This window comes from Drosophila navojoa, chromosome X (genome assembly GCF_054131105.1).
Source record: "Drosophila navojoa isolate 15081-1374.11 chromosome X, UAZ_NAV_1.0, whole genome shotgun sequence".
Lineage (NCBI taxonomy): Eukaryota > Metazoa > Arthropoda > Insecta > Diptera > Drosophilidae > Drosophila > Drosophila navojoa.
In genome coordinates this window covers 9,757,357-9,778,447 of record NC_142895.1, presented here as the reverse complement: position 1 = coordinate 9,778,447, position 21,091 = coordinate 9,757,357, and the positions used below count along the sequence as shown (strand labels likewise).

The following is a 21,091-nucleotide window of genomic DNA, read 5'->3' as shown; positions in this document are numbered from 1 at the left end:
TCCAGTTTAAGGATATATATATTCTCAACTCATGAATAAATATAATAATAACAAATGAAGGCTCAAGGCTGAGAAGCCGAGCTAGGCTCCAACGATTTAGTTCTCTTTTGCGAACTACTAGTTCCAGTTATATGAACCCAGTTCAACTGTATATACAATTTAGATAATTGTAGCCATTAGTTCAATGTGCAACTGGTTCATTTAGTCGCAAGTATGGAACCAGTTCTAATGAGTAAATCAAAGGCAGATATTCTATTTAAATTACGCCTATTGAAATCTTAAATAATAAACAAATAATGTTTTTTTTTTTTTTTGAATACGAGTCATAGCACGTACATAGAACATGTGGTAGAACGAAATTTTAACTGAACTCTGACTGTTGCTCTCTCTCTGTTTCCCTCTCTCTCTCTCTATGTATATATTGTAGGTATATAAATCTCCCCATTATTTCATTAAAGAGTTTGCTCCCCTTTTTTTTGGCATATCGAATTCCATTGAACACAATGTTTTTTTTTCTCCCCCTCTGGTAATTACAAATATTGAACATTTTAATACTTTTCAAAGCTTGGCCAAAGGTGAAACATTTGATAGCGACCTTTTGATGCCCGGATACCCAGTGAAAGTCATCCCTAGTGGGATGTACTAGATTTGAACTAATATAGGTTGCAGTTGGATGTGTGTGTGTTCATACATTTGCATATATGTGAGTGTGTACATAGATATTATTGATTAGTTTGATTCAGTTTATAGTTTATCTGTCTGTCTCATTGAATCCCTCTAGATTTGTTTATCTGCCTGTCCATCTCCTCTGCAGCACGTCTGCTTCTCTAATATTTCTCGATGCTGGGTATTTACAAGTCCAGCCCATGCAACTAGAGTATTTGGAGATGTTTTTTTTCGCTCCAGCCATCGCAATTTGTAATTAATATACCTTAGCAAAAAATACATCAGCTGGGGTTCTCTTGCACTTGAACTGCAATTTTCATGAAAATGAAAAGCACTTTAAGTTTCCCATTCAACAAAATATAAAATATAAGGCACTTAAAGCATATGGGATGATTTATGGGAATGAAAAGAATCTGTAAATATCTGCGAAAAAATCGATTGTGAGGCTTTCAAATAAATGCATTTATTTGATTGCAGATTATTCGAATAATATCGTGTGAAATGATAGACTATGAAAGCAGTTATTGATTTTAGTTCTACAGTAATTCTAATCTCCAATAAATAAAAGTATTAAACTGAAGAAGAATTACCTTTAAAATTGGGGATAACTTATTGACATGAATTAATTGTTAACAGCAGCTAAATCGTTGTGTACTTAAAGCTTTGAAAGCACATTAAATATGATACACTAGCAATTGAAAGCTTATTGAAAGCTTGACAGCTTCAGATAGAGGAAAAGTGATTCAGTTATTCTTACAAAGTTATATTAAAGCACATTAAACTTAAGCTTTAAGCAACTTGCAAAGGCTTTCAGAGTTTCTGTTAAAAGGAAATGGAGCAATGCATGCAGATAGGTGTATAAATATGAAAACCTGTTACTTTCCATAAATGAAACGAAACACAATTAAAATCTAATTGAGTAAAGCTTTTACTTAAAGCGAGAGAGCAAATCATAAAGCTGCTTGCTTTTAATTAATCTTGGGCGATTGCTAATCTGCGCTCAGGTGACCTTTGCCAAGGCACGCTCAAGCACACACACACACACACACACACGCACACACACACACCTACACGAGTGTGTACAGTGTCATGTCGAACTAATTACTTGATAAAAGGCCAAACAAAAGATGAAATAACAGAGTAAACAGCAAGAAAATAACAAAAGGCAACAATGGAAATGCTCGCATTTATCTCTGATCGCACACTTGTCGCACCCCTTGGCAATGCCAGACAATGCCAGGGTGCTGTGTGCTGAGGGCGACGGGGCGGGGCTTGATGGGAGGGAGGGAGGGGGGCGGGGGTGTCGTGATGTTGGCTGCAAGAGCGCCAGGCAGTAGGCAGCACAAAGGCTGATAAAAAACAATGAACGAGCTGAAACCACAGAGAAATTGTGTAAAAATGCTGGACTAGCATATACCCTGTAAAGTGGGCTGAGGCCGCTTTGCGGACATAGTTAATACTGTAGATATATATAGAGAATATTATTTGGATAAAGGGAAAAATGTCTGTCTTATTTTAATCTATTCTTTGATTCTTGCTGTTAATACCCTGTAGTAGGACTCTTATGTGAGAGGTATAAGTGTGAGTGCAGCTATGTTTTCATATAAGTATATATGATTTCATAATTAAAGTTTTTCATACTTCCCTCTGCTCAGTAACTAAATCGTTATATAACTTCATTATTTATCGATATATTTTATCGAATTTTTTAACTATCTTAAATAAAGTTTTCAGCTATATTTGTGATTAATGAGGGATTTTGATCGAGAAAAAATATTAAAAATATCTTAGATAAACTATAGATAAGCCCGTATTAACCTCTCTATCCTTGCTTCAACTACAATTACAGGGTATAACCATCGACCGCCAATCAATGCTGCCAACAAAAACAAGAGAGAAGAGAAGAGAAGCGCACAGCACGTGTAGGTAGAAGCCTAGCGCTCGTACAGGGTATCTGGGATGAGCGGTGCGTTGCGTACTTCCCATTAATTAGTGAGAACCACTATGCGGGCGATGCCAAAATCAACAAAAGCACCAGGCAGAGCTCACAGCCAAAGCGAGGCAAAGCAGCGCCTATTATGCAGCTGCAGCAGATGGAAATGAGCCACAGGTTGAGACGAGTTCAAAAAACGCCCTAGGGGAAGTGCAGAGCCAGTGTGCGTTAGGTATATGAGAACCAAAAGCAACAATCGCAAAAGGTTTGGAGCTGATCTCTGCAGTCAAGGAAGTTTTTAAGCGAAACAATAGAAAAAACTGTAGACTTGATGAGGCCTATCAAAATGAATCATAATATAATCAAAATGGACTCGAAGAAGACTTCATGCTTAATCGAATCGTTGGGCTAAAGGTCTAAAAATCGATCTGGAAGATTCAAGATTCATAAAGGAGTGAATCATAATGAAATCACAATGGTCTTCAGCGAGTCTTTAGAGTATATCAAATCTTTGGGTTTGAGCTAAAGAATAGATCTTCAAGATTAATAGAAAAAGCAGACAAATCTAATTGATGTTTTCCACTCAAGCTTGAAATCTCATTTTATGTTATATATATTATTATTGATATTACTATTATAATGTATATGATTACTATTTCATATAACTATACCAGAGTTCTCAGCCTTCATTTTGGTTTTCCGCCTGTTCAAGTTCAGTTATCTTCTATTGTTATACCCTGATTTCATTTATGGTAAAGTTCAGGCTTTGGGCGTCTCATAAAAAGGCAAGCAGAGTCTTAACGGAATCTTGAGCAGCTGAAGCAGCAGTTTAAGCACTTGGCCAGGATCATAAACTGTGCGAAATCATTGAGACTTGGTCGCTCCCTTCTAGGCAGTCTCCACTGTTTGTCGGCCCCGTCTGGGGCTAAGCTGTTTATTAAACAGCTGCACCAGAAGGTGCTGAGAGAGCGAGCGACTGCGTTGAGGGAGGCTGCAGAGGGGCAGGGGGGGGGGGGGGGGGGGGGGGGGGGGGGGGGGGGGGGTGGGCTACAGAGCTAGCTAGGCACAATGCACAGTTCGATGGCTTCCAGGCATGTGATACTAAGCGTGAGGGCTCAGTGGCTGGCTGTCTAAGTTGCAGTCAAAGTCAAGGAGAGGCTGCGCTCGATGATTAGGGATGGGCCTAAGCGATAGTAGTACGGGTAGGCGATGAGTGCGATATATGTGTATATGTATATAAATGTTGATTAGGAATTGCATATAGAAGTTGCTCGAAGCACTATCGATAGTTAATCGACTAATCGATATTTCGTATGCTCGCAATCTTCTATGCCACTAAATTAAGTTCTTCATTTCGGAAAGGTTGCATTTTTTTCAATAACAAACTCATGCTGGCATTATGGATAGTAACTAGCTATGCTCTCAGTTGAGATATTATCGATAGCAACTAAGCTTATCGATATATGTATGTCTTGCAGCTTCCATCTTGGCGACACGCTCACAGCTCTAGGTCAATGGCAGCGGCTGGCCCACACGAGCAGCAGGAGCAGCAGGAGCAACAGCAGCATCTTTCATTGTCCTTGGGCCCAGCTCCAGCTCCGACTCCAAATCCAGCTCTAGCTGCAGCTCCTTCTGTAACTGTTCCTTGGCTTCGCTTCCTCCCCCCCCCCCCCCCCCCCCCCCCTTTTCGCTTCAGCTTTGCTGTGTGTCCTTTGTCCTTATCGAAATCCTGCGCTGTCACTTGGCCCTCCAGAGGGCAAGGCGGGCGACACTTCACGGCTGTCACTGATCTCCCTGGAGTGTGTTGAACATACGCCGTAGCGTGTATGCCTTGTATGAGTGTGTACGTGTGTGTGTGTGTGTGTGCGCGCAACGAGTCCTGCTGTTGGTCCGAGCCGTGGCTTATACAACCACTCAGTGACACAAATAAAAGTAAACATGATAAAACCATTGAAACTTTTTCCATTTTCACTTTTGAGTGTGTTTGTGTTGTGCCTGCACACACACAGACACACACACACATACAGACACACACACACACATGCGATAGTCGAGTGCATCTGTATGGAAGTTAATCTCAAGTGCAGCCGAGAGCTAAATATTTACCAATGCTGCCTTCTCCTGCAGCTCCTGCTCCGCCGCCTCCTCCTCCACTACCTCCTCATTCTGCTTCTGCTGCCTCTTTCACTTCTCCCACTCCTCTGTCTGCTCTTCGGTTCGCCGACTGCTTTGACCATCGTCCAGCATTTGGCTGTGGCTACAGTCCATTGCTTATCATTGATGCTGTGCGGCACGCCCCCGAACCGCAAATCCACGCTGCCATATCCACCGCCTGCCACGCCCATCCAAACATGCATTCAAATGACCCGCAGTTTTATTTTTTCTCTCACTTTTGTAGAATACCCTATAAATGCTCAATGGCTGGGCGTTTGCTGACTGAGAAGTTATTAAATAAATTTACAAAAATTTTATTCGCATTTTATTTTCACTTTAAAGAGTGAATTGAAAACTAATTCAGATATTTAAGTGAATTCTGAACATTGTAAAAATTCAGCTTTATTTATCAGTGGAAGCTTTTTTTAGTTTTAAAATATTTTTTTTGTTTACAAATATTTTATAAAATTTCATTTTAAATAAAAATAAGTGACTTTTAATTTGAAATTTATTTGTTTTTCTTTCTGCTCTTCTAATTTCTATAGGGTATATATCTGGTGGGACTTTTTCTTGCATCACATTGCTGCACTTCTCTGCTTTGCTTTTTTCTCTTCTTTTTTTTGTTATTGTGAGGTCTCTTTTGTTTGTTTAGACGTGGCCCCGCCCACCGTTCGGCGTCTCCCCCGAACCGACTTGTTTACACTAAACTAACAAGCAAAGCTAAAAGTTGGCAAACTGCAGCCAAGTCTGAACCCTTTTTGCCACCTAACCCAACCTAAGTAGCTCCCGTCGTCACCCTCCGCCTCCCTCCGGCCACCAGCAAGCAGCCATTGTCCATTGATGGAGCAGCTCGTTGTGCATAAATTGTTTATGTTGCTGCTGGGCTGTGTTGCTCTTGTTGTTGTTGCTCTTGTTGTTGTTGTTGTTGTTCGTTCGTTCGTTCTGCTTGTTTTGTCTGTGGCTGCAACTAGCCTAAAACCTAAAACCTAAAACCCAACCAGACCACTTCCACCTCCTTCACATCAAAGCCAGCCCCCTCCACGCCCCCAGCAGCAATAACAAAGAGGTGAACCTGGCAAATATTTGTGTCAGTCGTTGAACTTGTTCAGCCTGACCTTTGTAGGCGCTTCGCTCCACAAATATACATATATACATATACAGTGTATATATATGTATATAGATATGTATGTGCAGCAGCTACCTGCCAGCGAACTTGCCAAGTGTCAAGTGGCAAGGGGTGCTGGGGGTGCTGGGGGCGCCGGAACCTGTGCAGAGGGTCGCAGTCACAGACACGTCTCTGCATGGCAAGACTTTTGCATAGTGCAGTCAACTAAATAAAGCGACTCGCACATGCATTTCAGCAGCTAGTTAAAGTGTTTATCAACACTCTTTCAACACGAACAAGTGTTGAGCAACAGTTTCAGAGTGCTGCCACCCATAGCTCAACAAAGTTACGCGCTCCCGTCTTGCTTTGGGCTGATGGCATCCGAACATCTGCTATTGCTCTTACTCTTAGTTCCCAATTGGGGTTGTATTCATGTATGTAGAACAGTTATCGATAGCTGTTTGAGATGCTAACATAACTATTATCGATAATATAGCTAGATATCTGAAATTATTGTTATTGCTTGGAGTTATTGGACTATGATTTATGGCTTTGATCTTTTATCTGACTAAAGCCTAGTTGAGTTATCGATTTTCTTAATCGATAACATACGTCAAAACATAGTGCAATAATTATGATTGATATCATCCTATGTCCTATCCTAAAATGTGAGTGTTATCAGAGTGTAGCTTACATAATCTGTGCTTTCTAGATTCAATCTAACTAAATAATGGAATAATGAGCTGAACTGGGAACAGATTTTCACGGTGAAAAAGCTTTCCATACAAATTATTGATCTTATTTGAGCTATATTTCATTCAATACCCGATAAACTACACTTGGGAACAGTTAAGAAGTAGTTTGGGAACAGTTAGATTCATGTAAAACAACGAAGTAGGAACACTTTGACTGAGAACACATTTATTGGAGACAAGAGGGAACACTTTGAGAGTTTTAATTAGGAACAGAAGATAAATGGGAAGGAGAATATATATTCGTTGGACTGAGAGACATTCATCAAATTGTTACTTAAATAGAAATCGCATCACTTGGGAACAGTTTGTGTTTGCATTCGAGAACAGCTGAGTGCATCGGGAAATGCTCGATTAGATGCAGCTTAACTGTGAGGTGTCTCTGTCGTTCGAGTGCTCTGTGGGAACAGTTTGTATGCGAGCTCAACCTTGACTCAAGCTGGCAATAAATTGCCCAGCTATCGCCGCAGAAGAGTTGGTCGGAAGTGGGCGGTGGGCAAAGGGCTGATAGCTGAATGTGGGTGTGGGTGTGGGTGTGGGTGTGCTTGTGGCTGTGCCTGAAACTAGTGCTTGGCATAGCGTTTGCATTGCGGTTGCCAATATCTTACGCTTGGCCAGGCACCTGGATGAAGTCAGCTGCCGGCTGCAGCTGCAGACGGATGTGTCGACAGAGCGGATGGAGCGCTCGCAGCGGATGTGAAGCCAACTCGCTATGAGTTATCCAAGGCAAAGCCAATGAATGCAGCCAAGCAGCCAAGCAGCTCAACGTCTGCTTCCTCCACAGCCTGCTTCGCTTTTGTCTCTGGCATCTTGGCTGTCAAATATGTTTCATGAGGATTTAACGCATACGCAGCGTCAACGAGGCGGCTCATTATAAGCCACGATGGCTTCGCCTTTTCGCTGCCTCTCTACGCGCTTCTCATTCGCATGTGCAATTTTAATTATGCATGTCAAACGCTTCAGCTACCAAATGCCAGATAGACCTCTACGTTTAAACAGGCATGAGTGTGTATGTGTGCATGTGTGCATGTGTGTGTGCTGGTGTGTGTGTGTGCGTGTGTGTAAGCCAAAACTTCAATTGTCATGCCATCAGCAGAGCACGGAAAATGGCGCGTAACGATGTCTTAATTAAGACTCGTCAAAGGGCAACTCACAGCACGGCGCAAAGGATGCTCTGTGTGCGTGTGTGTGTGTGTGTGCGTGTGTGTGTGCCCCATGGTGTGGCAGCTGTGGCTGTTGCCTTCCTCGCATGTGCCGCATCAAATATCGAAAATCAGTTTTGCCCCCAATGACTCGACGAAAATCGCGTCGCTTGTCGCTTCGGGCTGGACCACGTCTATTATGTTAATTTCCGAAGTGTCACCCTAAAAGACATAATATATATTTGCCGCATCACAAAGGACCGGCCATTTTCGCCGACTCATGCCAGCCAGCTGGCTTTTTTATTGACCAACAAACATCTGGGATGGCATGACAGGCACAAGTATCTGACGTATTTTGTACTCAGGTCGAGCTCTAGTTTTTAGCAATATATGTCTTTAGCTTGAGGGCAAGTCAATCACATTTGTATGAGCTGCACGTTCGTTTAATTGATGCCCTGGCGAGCAGACAGCAGACGTGGCCGTCAGTGAACTGAATTGCTCAATCAATCAATCATTCAATCATTCAATCAACCATTTATTTAAACAGTTGATCAATCATTATATTGGTCAGTTAGTATATCAAGCTATCCATCAATCAGCCCATCTCTCAATCATTCTGTCAATCATTCTGCACATTAGTCAGCCAATGTCTCAATCATTCTATCCATCATTCCATTACTCAATCACTTTATCTAATTCTTTCAATCTTACAATCAGTCAGTCAAACATTCTATGCATCAGCCCATTGGTCAATCTCTTCAGACATACTCACCATCAGACAGTCAATCCCTCAATCAATCAATCAATCAGTCAATCATTCAATCAACCATTTATTTAAACAGTTGATCAATCATTATATTGGTCAGTTAGTATATCAAGTTGTCCATCAATCAGCCCATCTCTCAATCATTCTGTCAATCAATTTACACATTAGTCAGCCAATGTCTCAATCATTCTATCCATCATTCCATTACTCAATCACTTTATCTAATTCTTCCAATCCACAGTGGATTTTTTAGCGTTTATTTTGGCATAAAGTCAAAAAAAATTTTATTTATGTTGATTTAATATTTTAGAACACCCAAATTAGGTAAAAAAAGTATTTAACATTAACACATATGTAATGTAATACTTTTCTGTGTGAGTACTGTTAAAGTCAGCTGATTATGTAGCAAATGCTTTGGCTGAAATTGGCGGGAAAATTTTCTCAACTTTAATTATTTGCTCTGGTGAACATTTCTAAACAATTGAAGCAATTAATATGGTATGTAAAACTATAGTTCAGCCTTAGTTGTGTCATTGTGAAAACGTGAAAGCTTTTGTAAATTATATTAATAAACACTTGCCGAAGTGCAACTCAACTTTGGCAAGATTTAAAGGAAAGCATGCGAAATGGCTTGAAAAAAAAACATGATAATAGAAATCTCCGGTCATTGTACAACAGAACAAAAAATGGGTCGTCCTAAGAGTGTTTACGAGAGCGCTGGCCCTCGCCTACATAGTTCCCGTAGGCTGCCTTGGGGAACCTGCATCGGAATCCCGAAATAAAATATACAAGCGCCCATTCGAGAAAATGTAGTCGGCTAGATAATATCACGGACGTCTTCAACAGATCCATGGATAGTTCTGATCCATTTTTATCTAGTAACCACTTTAAGCAGCGACCAAACTCATTAAAAAGAAAGACGATGCCAAAAGAAGTAATATCTTTGTTATTAGCACCACATTTTGAAATGCAGTCCAGCAATACTGATCCAGAAGAAGAACAAGATAATGAAGCTGAAGATGAGTATTATGAAGAACAGGATGGACTTGAGGTTATTGCTTCAGAAGATGAGTATTTTGAACTTCAAGAGAACTGACTATTATTTATAATGACTTATGTAACAAAACTTGTTTGTTTTAGATTTTTTTAATATTTCTTAGATTTGGGAAGGATTACGAAGGACTAATCACCAGCTAAGGGAGGTAAATTAATTAATTTTTATAAAATGCCACTTGCATTACAGCTCTTTGAAAAAGTGCTCCAAATTCCATAAAACTGAGTAGAACATTATAGAAACATAAAAAATGTATACAAAACAAATTTCACTGCAATAGCTTTAAGCTTAGACTTTATGCCAAAATAAGCGCAAAAAAAACCACAGTGCAATCTTGCAATCAGTCAGTTAGACATTCTATGCATCATTCCATTGGTCAATCACCATCAGACAGTCAATCCCTCAATCAATCAGTCAATCATTTAATCAACCATTTATTTAAACAGTTGATCAATCATTATATTGGTCGGTTAGTATATCAAGTTGTCCATCAATCAGCCCATCTCTCAATCATTCTGTCAATCATTCTACACATTAGTCAGCCAATGTCTCAATCAATCTATCCATCATTCCATTACTCAATTACTTTATCTAATTTTTCCAATCTCTCAATCGAGTCAGTCAAACACTCCATCCATCATTCCAATGGTCAATCACTGTATCCATCAAACAGTCAATCTTTCAATCAGTCAGTCAACCCATTTGATCTATTTGAATCTCTCAATCAGTCAGCTCGTTAATTAATAGATCAATCATTCAATCTCTCAATCAATCACAACTAACATAACTAAGACTCATCATGTCTATCCATCAATAGTTTCTCTCCGGAGCAATTACTGAAGCGCATTTAATACTCGACAATACTTTGTTTCTCGCTCTGTCTTCCTCTTCATTGTTCGCCTTCGCTTCCTCTATGAAAGTTAAATCGCTTTCAACTGGACTCAAGTGGGGCTTTCGATGTGAAATTTTACAATTTGTACGCCATTTTTCATGGCTGCCCTCGAAAGTGTGCGGCACTCGGTGCGATTATTCAATTTCATGAGCCACCCTGCTGCCGTTTGCGCTCGCCCATTCGCCCATTCGCCCATTCTGTGCGCATGCTGCATGCATACATACATACATATATGCATGCAACTGACAGTTGCCACAAATTGCGTCCTTAAAATTGTTCAAACTTTATTTCTTGCAGCATTGAATCAAAATCGATGGCCTGGGAGCAATTGTTGCTAGTTAGTTTGTTGTTGCTGTTGTTGCTGTTGCTGCTGTTGTTGCTGCATCAGCAATTAGCCAAAGACAACAATGGAGAAGCAATAAACATGGTTGCTTATAAGTTAGGCAGGACGCAGGAGGCAGCCGTAGGAAATGGCAGGAAGCATGAGCCGGGTATCTCTGGGTGCCTTGTTGTTGTTGTTGTTGCTGTTGCTGTTGTTGCTACTGCTACTAGTGCTGCTGTTGCGGGCAACAAATGAACTGTACAAATGAAAGTCATAGGACCAACTTGTCGACAATGGCAATGGCGCCCAGCCACGCCTCCCCGCCCACTCTAGCGCGACGTCTGCTGTGCTTAGCGCTTTATTTATGGCAGCAAATGCAGCGCGTAAATCACACGCACACACACACACACACCAAATGCCATTAAGCTGCATTAGTGGGCGTTGGGGGCGTGACTGCAGTGCAGTCAACTGAAACAATCAAACGGAAATTAATTGCGGAATGCGTGAAAAGTGAAAGGCAACTGCAAGGCGTGCAAATCTTCCCTTGCCACGCCTACTTTGCCGCTGTCATACACCTCGCGAACGCCTTCGATTTCATGATTCGCCAAAGGAATCGATCTATCGATATGATCTTTGTTCAATTGAACATTAAATTCTATTGAATTGAGTTATATATATCATTATTAAACAATAGTTAAGTTAGCACAGACATTAATATCTCCTCTCCTTGCGATTCTCATCAGTTCGAGTCTATTTCTCTCCCTGCTTATCCACGTGTATCCATTCATTCGCCAAAGGAATCGATCTATCGATATGATCTTTGTTCAATTGAACATTAAATTCTATTGAATTGAGTTATATATATCATTATTAAACAATAGTTAAGTTAGCTCAGATATTAATATCTCCTCTCCTTGCGATTCTCATCAGTTCGAGTCTATTTCTCTCCCTGCTTATCCACGTGTATCCATTCATTCGCCAAAGGAATCGATCTATCGATATGAACTTTGTTCATTTGAGTATTAAATTTTATTGAATTGAGTTATATATATCATTATTAAACAATAGTTAAGTTGGCTCAGACATTAATATCTCCTCTCCTTGCGATTCTCATCAGTTCGAGTCTATCTCTCTCCCTGCTTATCCACGTGTATCCATTCATTCGCCAAAGGAATCGATCTATCGATATGAACTTTGTTCATTTGAGTATTAAATTCTATTGAATTGAGTTATATATGTTATTATTAAACATTAGTTAAGTTAGCTCAGATATTAATATCTCCTCTCCTTGCGATTCCCATCAGTTCGAGTCTATTTCTCTCCCTGCTTATCCACGTGTATCCATTCATTCGCCAAAGGAATCGATCTATCGATATGAACTTTGTTCATTTGAGTATTAAATTCTATTGAATTGAGTTATATATATATCATTATTAAACAATAGTTAAGTTGGCTCAGATATTAATATCTCCTCTCCTTGCGATTCTCATCAGTTCGAGCCTATCTCTCTCCCTGCTTATCCACGTGTATCCATTCATCTCCACACCGTGATCTCTTCCTCTATTTGTTTATCGATGTCACTTTTTCCGCCTTCCTCTTCCACCGTGCTTCGATAGCAATCGTTAGATAAACCCAATCTTAGCAGCCCTTTATGGTGACAGACAGATTCAGTCAGGCTAGAAAAATTTCACTGAACATACACATAATTAAATTGTAATCTACACATCAAAAACAGAAAGTCTTAAGTAGTCGCTGAGATTGTAAGTGAAGTTACAATAGAGAAGGCAGCAAGAGCGACCACTCCTCTCCTAGGCGACTTTCCAATTGTAGACCGGCGAGTGGCAATTGGAAGAGTGATAGAGAGGCGAGAGAAAAAGTGAGATAGAGAGTAAGAGTGAGAGGGATAGGACAAGAGGTGTGAGTACTCTTGAGCAACAGAGCACCGCAGACCCGTTCAATTAGCTCTCACAGGACAAGCTAAATTCAAGACCCGGGATTTCCGTTCTATTTCAAAGTAAGTTCCTCAGTCTATCTCGTTGTCTAATCGTCTCGCTAGCCCTGTTCATCCATATGTCCGCCTTCTTTCGCCCGCAGATGGTTATCAATCTGAATCCAACGACTCTCACTAATGCGAACGGCCACATCAGCCCTATGGCCATCATCAGTCATACGTTAATGAATGATATCATCTACATGCAAGTGATATTACCGGGCGATGAGTTCTCCAAGTGGGTAACCTTGGAGGAGGCATTGGCCGTTTGCCCGGCGACAGTCATTGCCTATACGCAGGAGACACTGGAGCATATCTTTGCTTCGTCCATTCACGATGACGAGCCTAGTCTATTTGATTGATATCCGATGAGCTTTTCGCCTTCGTCGTCTTTCATCTTTCCATGGCTGCTCCCTCTGCTTGAAACCTCGAAGCTGCCACGATAAATTAGACAGCAACTCCAGAAAACAACAACCGACACCAGATTTACGTAAATGAGCAGATTTTTCAAATTAAATTTTCCAGGGGAAATTATAGATATATATTTAGTTTTAGATTTGGACTTAGATAAATGTATATGATTTCCTTTCCGACTTTCATGCAAGCAATTTTGACTTTGTTGGAAACTCTTCGAAAAATTGGCAAATATTTTCGAGCTGGTTTTTAAGAGTGGTTATTATAAATTCATTGAGAGCAGTCCATATTAAAAATCCAATAGCAATGTAACTCCAAATCTATTATATGTAAAAATATATTAACATTGGGGTTTTATATAAACATTCTAATTTTGGTTGATTTTTATTTCTTACAATCATAATGACAAGTATGCTGGGAATAACATTTAACATTTTAAGACTTCATAGTATTGGGGTACGTGCATGCAATGCGAACGCAATAATATGTTGTTTACAAGTCCAATATGTTGACATAGTACATACATTCTCTAATTTCTATATAGGTGTGCATATGGTTTCGTTTATGAATAGTCTGCGAGTTCTATTTATCTATTTAAATACAGGGTCTAGGTTTGTTTTTTGTTGGATTCCATTAGAGTAAATTTCATCATCCTTTCAGTTATTTGACTTTATGAATCGCATGTAATACTTTTTATTTGTCAAGGTTGCATACGGACGTGCTTCAATTTGGCCCAGTGGAAAGCAATTCATAGACCAAATTCTCTGATGATTGGACCACAATAGTTGGGGCCGATAGCATGCCAAAGGCAGTTGGTTACAAAAATGTTCGTTGCTCTGCCATCGAGATTCAACCGGACAAACTTGTCCTTGGCCCGTGATCACGTGCGCTTGTCGCATTTGTCAGTTACCTGACTGAGCGAACAGCAACAACAACAACAACAGTGCAAATACATATATACATATACACGCGTACATATACATGCGCGCCATTAAATTGTTGACAACGCGGCGTATGCGTAATGCGGTCGTGCCCCATTTTGTATTGTCCTGCGTTGTCCTCTTTCCACCTGCTCTTTCCTCTTCACACGTCTGCGCTTTCACCTTCTTTTCTGCTTTGTTGCGCCCAACCTTATGCGCGCACCAAATTTGTCTTGGCTTAGGCATTTCAATTGCAAATTAGCCCATCCCTCCTTGCCCCATGTCCTTCGTCTCTGCTGCCTGCCTGCCTGCCTGCTGTTCCTTCTGCTTTCCAGTTTCTTTTTCTGCTTTTATCGTATACCCTTTGCTCCGGGTGTTGTGCTGCTGTCGCCAAACATGCAAGCAAATTATCATGTTATATGTATGTATATACTGAATATATGTTAAAGCTTACCTGCAAATATATGTATAGTATTTACAAATTAAATACTTTTTGGTAATAAATAATGCCACAGCTTGTGCGTTAGGGTATTTAAGTTGATGTATGCCTTGGCCAGCTGCTTTCCATTTTCTCTCGCTCTGCTTGTTCGGCGCCATCTTCTTTCCTCTGCTTTCTGTTTACTTTCGACGCTGGCCTGCTTCAGTTTTTACTTTGGCCACATTCAAAGTGTACATTTCGCTTTTTGCGTGGCAATTTGAATGATTTATGTTGATTGCGTATAATTGCATGTTGGGCTTCGTTCGCGACGCTCTCGCGCCCTGCCACTGCCACAGCCACAGCCATCCCAAATGCCAAATGCCCGTTCCCACCAACAGCAACTTCCACGAGTTGCGCCTTTGGCATGAACGTTCCTAACCTCAGACATTTGCATTGTTGCTGCCCGCTGCTGGCGCCGTTGTTGTCGCTGGCGTCGGAGTCGGCGTCTCAGCTTTTATGACGCGTCATCTGTCAGCGACTTGTTGTGACATTGTCTGCCTGCTCCGCAGGGTCGCAGCGTGAGGGGGGGCCAACCGGGGCTTGGCTAGACATTGCGCTGCTTATCTAATTATGCGCCCAAAAGGCACGCAACACAAAAATGCCACCGGCCCACCTCCGCGCCGACCCAACCAAGTGCTGGTTGACTGTCTTTTGCGGCACGACGCTTCATTTTTCTAACCAGGCAAATGGACGGGGCTGCTAGATGTGAGGGAGTGGGCAGGAGTGGGGCCTAGCCTAATGGCAAGGCGCGCGCGCATTTATTTCGCTTGTAAACGAGCGCAATTTGCAATTTGAACGCGTCCATTTGGCGGCGGGATATACACTTATACTTACATAGCTATCTATACATGTATGTATGTATGTGTGTACCTCGTGCCTTCTCTTGTTCCTCCAGCCCACCTGTCAGCCATTTGCAATTGAATATTTATTTGCTCCCGTCTAGAGGCGTGGCATTCAACTAAAAGTTATTACGCATAAGCAATAGCAAAAAAAATTTGAAGTAGAATGGGAGAGGAAGAGGAGCCAAATTTTGCACTTTGCTAATCAGACTAAAGCGCGAACAGTGTGACCATGGTGAGGAAACTAAAAAGCGCTGCCTATTTGATGTATTTAAATACCAGCTGAAGATCGTGAGTGGGAATTGATTTCAATTAAATATATTTTTGCTAAAACTTATTTAATAATGCAATTTATGAATAATAATAATAAAGTTTAGTAACTTTCATATTTATTGCATTCTTTTATTATAGACATATATGAAAGTCGTTAGTGTGGATCTTAAAATTAGCCACCTGTCATGCGGCTGGTCACACTGTCTAACAATGCCTTTGCCAAGCGCACGAACTTGCGTCGCAGATTAGAAATGGCAGCAGAATGCAAAAACGAAATGAACGCAAGCTGAACCGACTGGCGCGAGTAGGAGCGAGAGCAGGACAGCGAGTGAGCGAGTAAAGAAGCAAAAGAGAGGAGTGGATTGGAGTGGGAAACGTCAGCTAATAAAATGAACTTTATGCGCGAACGTGCGTGGACTTCAAACAGCAAAAGGAACACGCAGAAGAAGAAGAAGAAGAAGAAGCTGGGACACACATTAAAATAGATGCAGCCAAGAGGCGGAGAAATATAGAGCAGAGGGCAAGTAAGAGTAAGGCACGGTTGGATAGTTATTGCCCAGTGTCCCTGTGTCAGCTCTCCTTTATGCTCCCTATCTCTCTTTCTGTCTCTCTCTCAGTTACAGTTTCAGTTGCCTAATTATAATTTTGCAATTCTGCTGGCGCATGCAAAATTCATGACTGCCGGGGGAAGAGGAAGTGGAAGAGGAAGGTAATGGCTTGGCCGAAGCGGGAGAACGGAGGCGCTCACATAACATTGTGCTTCTCTTTTGCACTCACACTCTTTGATGATGCTGCTGCTGTTACTGCTGCTGCTGCTGCTTCCGCTGCTCTTGCCGCTGCTCTTGCCGCTGATGTTAACATAAAACATGACAACTTCCGGCTGCTACTTTGCTAAAAGCGCAGCGAGCACGGGACGTGGGCGTGGCAGCTGAGAGGGGCGCACGTTAAGCGTTTTATGGCCAAAAATGTGCGTTTCATTTGGCGTTGGCAGCGTGCTCTGTTCGCTTTGCGCTGATTCCCAAAACTTCCGTTGAAATACCTTAGAAAAAATAATGAAGGGGCATATTCAGTGAGTGGACATAATTGAAAATTTATATCAAATCTGCCTTAGAAAAATATAAATATTCATGCAGAAATTGAATGGAAATGAAGCATATTCATCAAGGTCAGGGTATGAACAGGATAAACAAGAGTTGAGCTTACTGAATTGAATTTCTCACTTAGCATTAACAGAGTATCGCTCAGTCGACTTCTTTCGGTCTTAAGCGTTTTCACTTGTTATTTGCTGCTTTTCTGCGAATGTTGCAAATCTTGGCGAAAAAAAAACTTGTCGTAAAAATATTTTCATCAGCCAAGATGGGGCGTGTCCGAAAGGGGGTAGGGGCAGGGGTCGGAGACGGTCTTTGGGAGCAGGGGGCCTGGTGCGAAATGAAGCAATGAAAACGGGCAATAAACAAATGGCACAGCGCAGCGGAAGCTAAAGCAAAGCGCACAAAATGGCGGCCAGCGCACCGGAAGACAAAGACATCAGACGCCATGCCGCCCGTCCAGCCTCGCCGCTCTCCCGGCTGCACGCTCTGTTTCGGTTGGCGGGGAATTTATGAAGCATAAGCTGCATAAACATTTAGATTACATAAGCGTCAGGCTCGAGCATATCCTGGGCCAGGACACAGCAAATCCAGCGACGCTTGCAACATTTTAAGTGTCGATAATTTTTGGTTCACTCAATGACAGGGCACAGCGGGGCGTGGCAGGGCATGGCCGGAGTGTCAGCGCCTCCGCTCTCACGGAGAGCTCATGCATATGCATTGACTATGCAAATGACAAACAGGAGTAAAGGAGAGCGAGAGAGAGGGAGAGGGAGAGTGAGAGAGTGAATAGAATGAAACGATGCGATAAGCAAAGCATTTAAAATTGCATAGAAGGCACGAAATTTGCATTTGTTCAATGCAAGAATGAGTGGGAGAGAGAGAGAGAGAGGCAGAGGGAGAGAGTGAGTGAGAGAGAGAGGCAAATGTAAATGTTTTGTGTCAGCAATAAACAATAGACCAACAAGTGAATATCCCCGAATAATTCGATGCAACTCGTGCCGAGATAAGTGCGGAGCATAATGGAATGGAATTGGGTTTGGAGTCAAGATTAACGCAAAGGGAAAACAAAAGAATATCTTGATTAAAAGAACGCTCGAACGCATGCCGAGCACAGTGGAATGAAATGGAACACTTTACAAAGCCATGGATAATTATTAATGCAACGCATTGAGAGGAGTTTAATGAAATGCATTCAAATGGAATGGAATACGTTTAAAAGTTATGCATAATAATTAGGTTGCAAAAAACGAGCGGAGTATGAAGGTAGCCAGCAACGAAATGGAATGGAATGCAAAACGTTTAAGCATTACGAATAGTCATTAGTTTAACGAAACGGAGAGAGTAGCATGAAATGCATGGAATTATATTATAGATTAGATTGAGACTAAGTGGAATGGAGTAGAAAAGCGAAAACGAAAACAAAATGAAGTAAAACAGTAAAAGTAAATAAAGTTAGTTACTCGGGTGGAACGAAATGGAATGCAACACGTTTTTGGTCTATTCTAATAAGGCCATAAAGAGTTTCCTGGCCTCACTGAAATTTGAGTTGATGAACTACAAAAGCTAACTGCTACAAAACTATCGAATTTATAGCTCGAAGTGCTTCAAGTATTAGTATTATAGAATGTATACACAGATATAGCTATTAGAGGAGATACAGAAGGAGGGTGAGTGATTAAGTAGGGGCTGTAGCTCACATCTGGCTGAACAAATTTCGTTATACACTGGAAGGGGAGGAATGTGTGAGAGAGAGAGAGGGAGAGGGAGGGGCAGAGGCAGAGGTAGCAGAAATCAGCTAAAATGAAATAACAAAAGCAAAGCATCAGCGTACAAAACGTGTAGGGTATAAGTGAGCTGGGCTTTGGTAGGGAGGCGTAGGGTATGTGGAGCTGGCCAAATGGGGCAGGCGAGTGGAGCAGCGGCAGCTCGGCTACGTGATTTGTTTGCCAAATTGTGGCAAATGTGTGTGTGGCGCATTCTCTTCGTGCGAGTGTGCCTGCGTGTGTGTGTGTGTGTATGTGCCGCTAATTGAGTTGTTGCTGACACACACACACGCACACACACACACACACGAAGATACACATTCCCCAAGCAGTCACGCCCAATGCTCCATGGCCGTTCGCCTCGTCCGCTGGCTTCCGCCTTTTGGTTTATTGAGTTTGCATGACCCTAATTTAAAGATGATTTAAAATTCCCGCAGCGAAATTAACCAAACGTCCGATCAGCTCAGCTGCTGCAATTGACTTCACCTTCACTGCCCCCCCTCCGCCTGGCTGCTGAGTGGGAGGGACGGGCGTGGGGGTTCGCTTTGCGATTTATTGTGCGCTCGCTAATGCGGCGCATTTATCATGCAGCTGGCGCCTGGCGCCCGGCGCCTGACGCTAGCCGAACGCCAAGTGTAGCGCTAATGTTCGCCAGTTGGACTAACATAAATTATGTTTAATCAGCAACAAGCAACAAACAACAAACAACAAAGCACATAACAAACAGGCGCGTTGTAAGTCGCTTAATAGCCAAGCGAACAGCTTTCAGATACAAATGCATCCATCAGATACATCAGCGAACAGCAGGCGCATTAGCTGCAGCAAAGTATCGCCAGCCAGGCTACATTGAGCAAACAAGCGGATTTTACAATTAGCAAGTCAAAGGCGGGTAGAAATAACTACGAAATACCCTGTAAGTGGAGGAGTGACATGTGTTTGTAGAGACGGAGGACTGAAAGGGGAAGAACGAAATGGAGAGTGAGAGAGAGCGGTTGAGGGAAACAGAAATTGAGTGATTGAGTGTGAGAGAGAGAGGGAAGTGTGAGAGAGATGGTGAGAAAAAGAGAGAGAGTGCAGGCTTAAGCTTAGTAGTAAGTTTATCATTGAAGAACTTTCTCATTCGCTTTGAGGTCTCTGATAAGGAGAGAAGGACTCGCCTCGCCACTAATATACTCCATCCTTTTAGTACTTCCACAGGGTATATAGTCGCAGAATCCAAATCGATAATAGCAGATGCATTTTAGATACAGCTATATTACCATGGAAACAATTATTGCTTTGAACATGCCCGCTTCACACTCTGTACAGGGTATATTTCCTTGTAAGACCTGCTGCAACAGCTTGAAATCTGTTTATAATAAGCTCGAAAGCTGCTGCTGCTGACAAAAAAGCACTTAGGATACCCCGCCCGCCGCGTAGAGCTAAATTACCCGATTGGCCACGCCCAATCACGCCCCTTGCTATGGGGTTGGGGGGGCGAGAATGCCACCGAGAGTCTGTTTTGGCAGCCATTCCATATTCATGTTGGACAGGATTAGCAGGGACAGCAGCCTGATTTGTCCGGCGGCTTATCGATCTATGACGACTACCCAAGAAGAAGAAGCCGAAGAAGAACTGCAGCTGAATGTGTGCCTGAAGATGGAGTAGCAAAAAGAGCTGCAGCAGCAGGAGCAGGAGCAGCAGCAGCAGCAGCAGCAGGAGCAGCAGCAGCAACAGCAGCAGGAGTAGAAGCAGCAGCAACAGCAGCAGGAGCAGCAGCAGCAACAGCAGCAACAGCAGCAGCAGCAGCAGCAACAGCAGGAGCAGCAGCAGCAACAGCAGCAACAGCAGCAGCAACAGCAGCAGCAGCAGCAACAGCAGCAGCAGCAGCAGCAGCAACAGCAGCAACAGCAGCAGCAGCAGCAACAGCAGCAGGAGCAGCAGCAGGAGCAGGAGCAGCAGCAGCAGCAGCAGGAGCAGCAGGAGCAGGAGCAGCAGCAGCAGCAGCAGCAGGAGCAGGAGCAGGAGCAGCTAACGCATCATGTCAATCAAGCGCAGAGTGAAACACTTTAGCCGCTAGCCAAATAGGAGCGACGATTACGATGGGCAACGCTTAAGGTGGCTGGTGGAAGGAGGAGGAGGCAGGACACTACACTACATAATACTAAGCAGGCAACGAAATGGCCCCGGCTAAGTGGCGAAGCAGTCGCCCGTTATACGCAGCGACAGAGCTGAGGGGCCAAAGTCCCAAACAGAAACAGCCTGAGCAGAATTACGTGCGTGAGTGTGGGCGTGGCAGCTAGTCTTCTTGCTGAAGCAAAGTGCTTACATTTCTCTCTACCTCTCTCCCTCCACCTCCCTCTGTCTCTTGCTTTGTCTAGCGCCAGCATTTCAAGGTCCGCCGCAAAGTATGCAACATTTTTGGCCGGAATGCTGAATATCAGCGTAGGTCCAAGACGTTCCACAACTCCCCAGCATAATGGCGGCTGGCTAGCCAGAGAGCAGCTCCCGGGCATAAGGAGGCACAGCCATAGGGCAGCTCGTAGCCGCTGAAGCAT

General features: G+C 42.6%; 1 protein-coding gene across 1 annotated transcript; it reads left to right on the top strand.

The window, feature by feature from the left end:
• Positions 1-12,434: 12,434 nt before the first annotated feature.
• Positions 12,435-13,513, top strand: LOC115564656 (uncharacterized). Its single transcript, XM_030389226.2, has 2 exons — positions 12,435-12,800; positions 12,881-13,513. Exon 2 carries the CDS (start codon positions 12,881-12,883, stop codon positions 13,136-13,138), a length of 258 nt encoding a protein of 85 aa, XP_030245086.1. The 5' UTR covers positions 12,435-12,800; the 3' UTR covers positions 13,139-13,513.
• The last annotated feature ends 7,578 nt before the right edge of the window (positions 13,514-21,091 follow it).

Bases quoted from the DNA above. Each gene is read 5' to 3' on its own strand.
- LOC115564656 (XM_030389226.2), top strand. From the start codon at position 12,881: ATGGTTATCAATCTGAATCCAACGACTCTCACTAATGCGAACGGCCAC.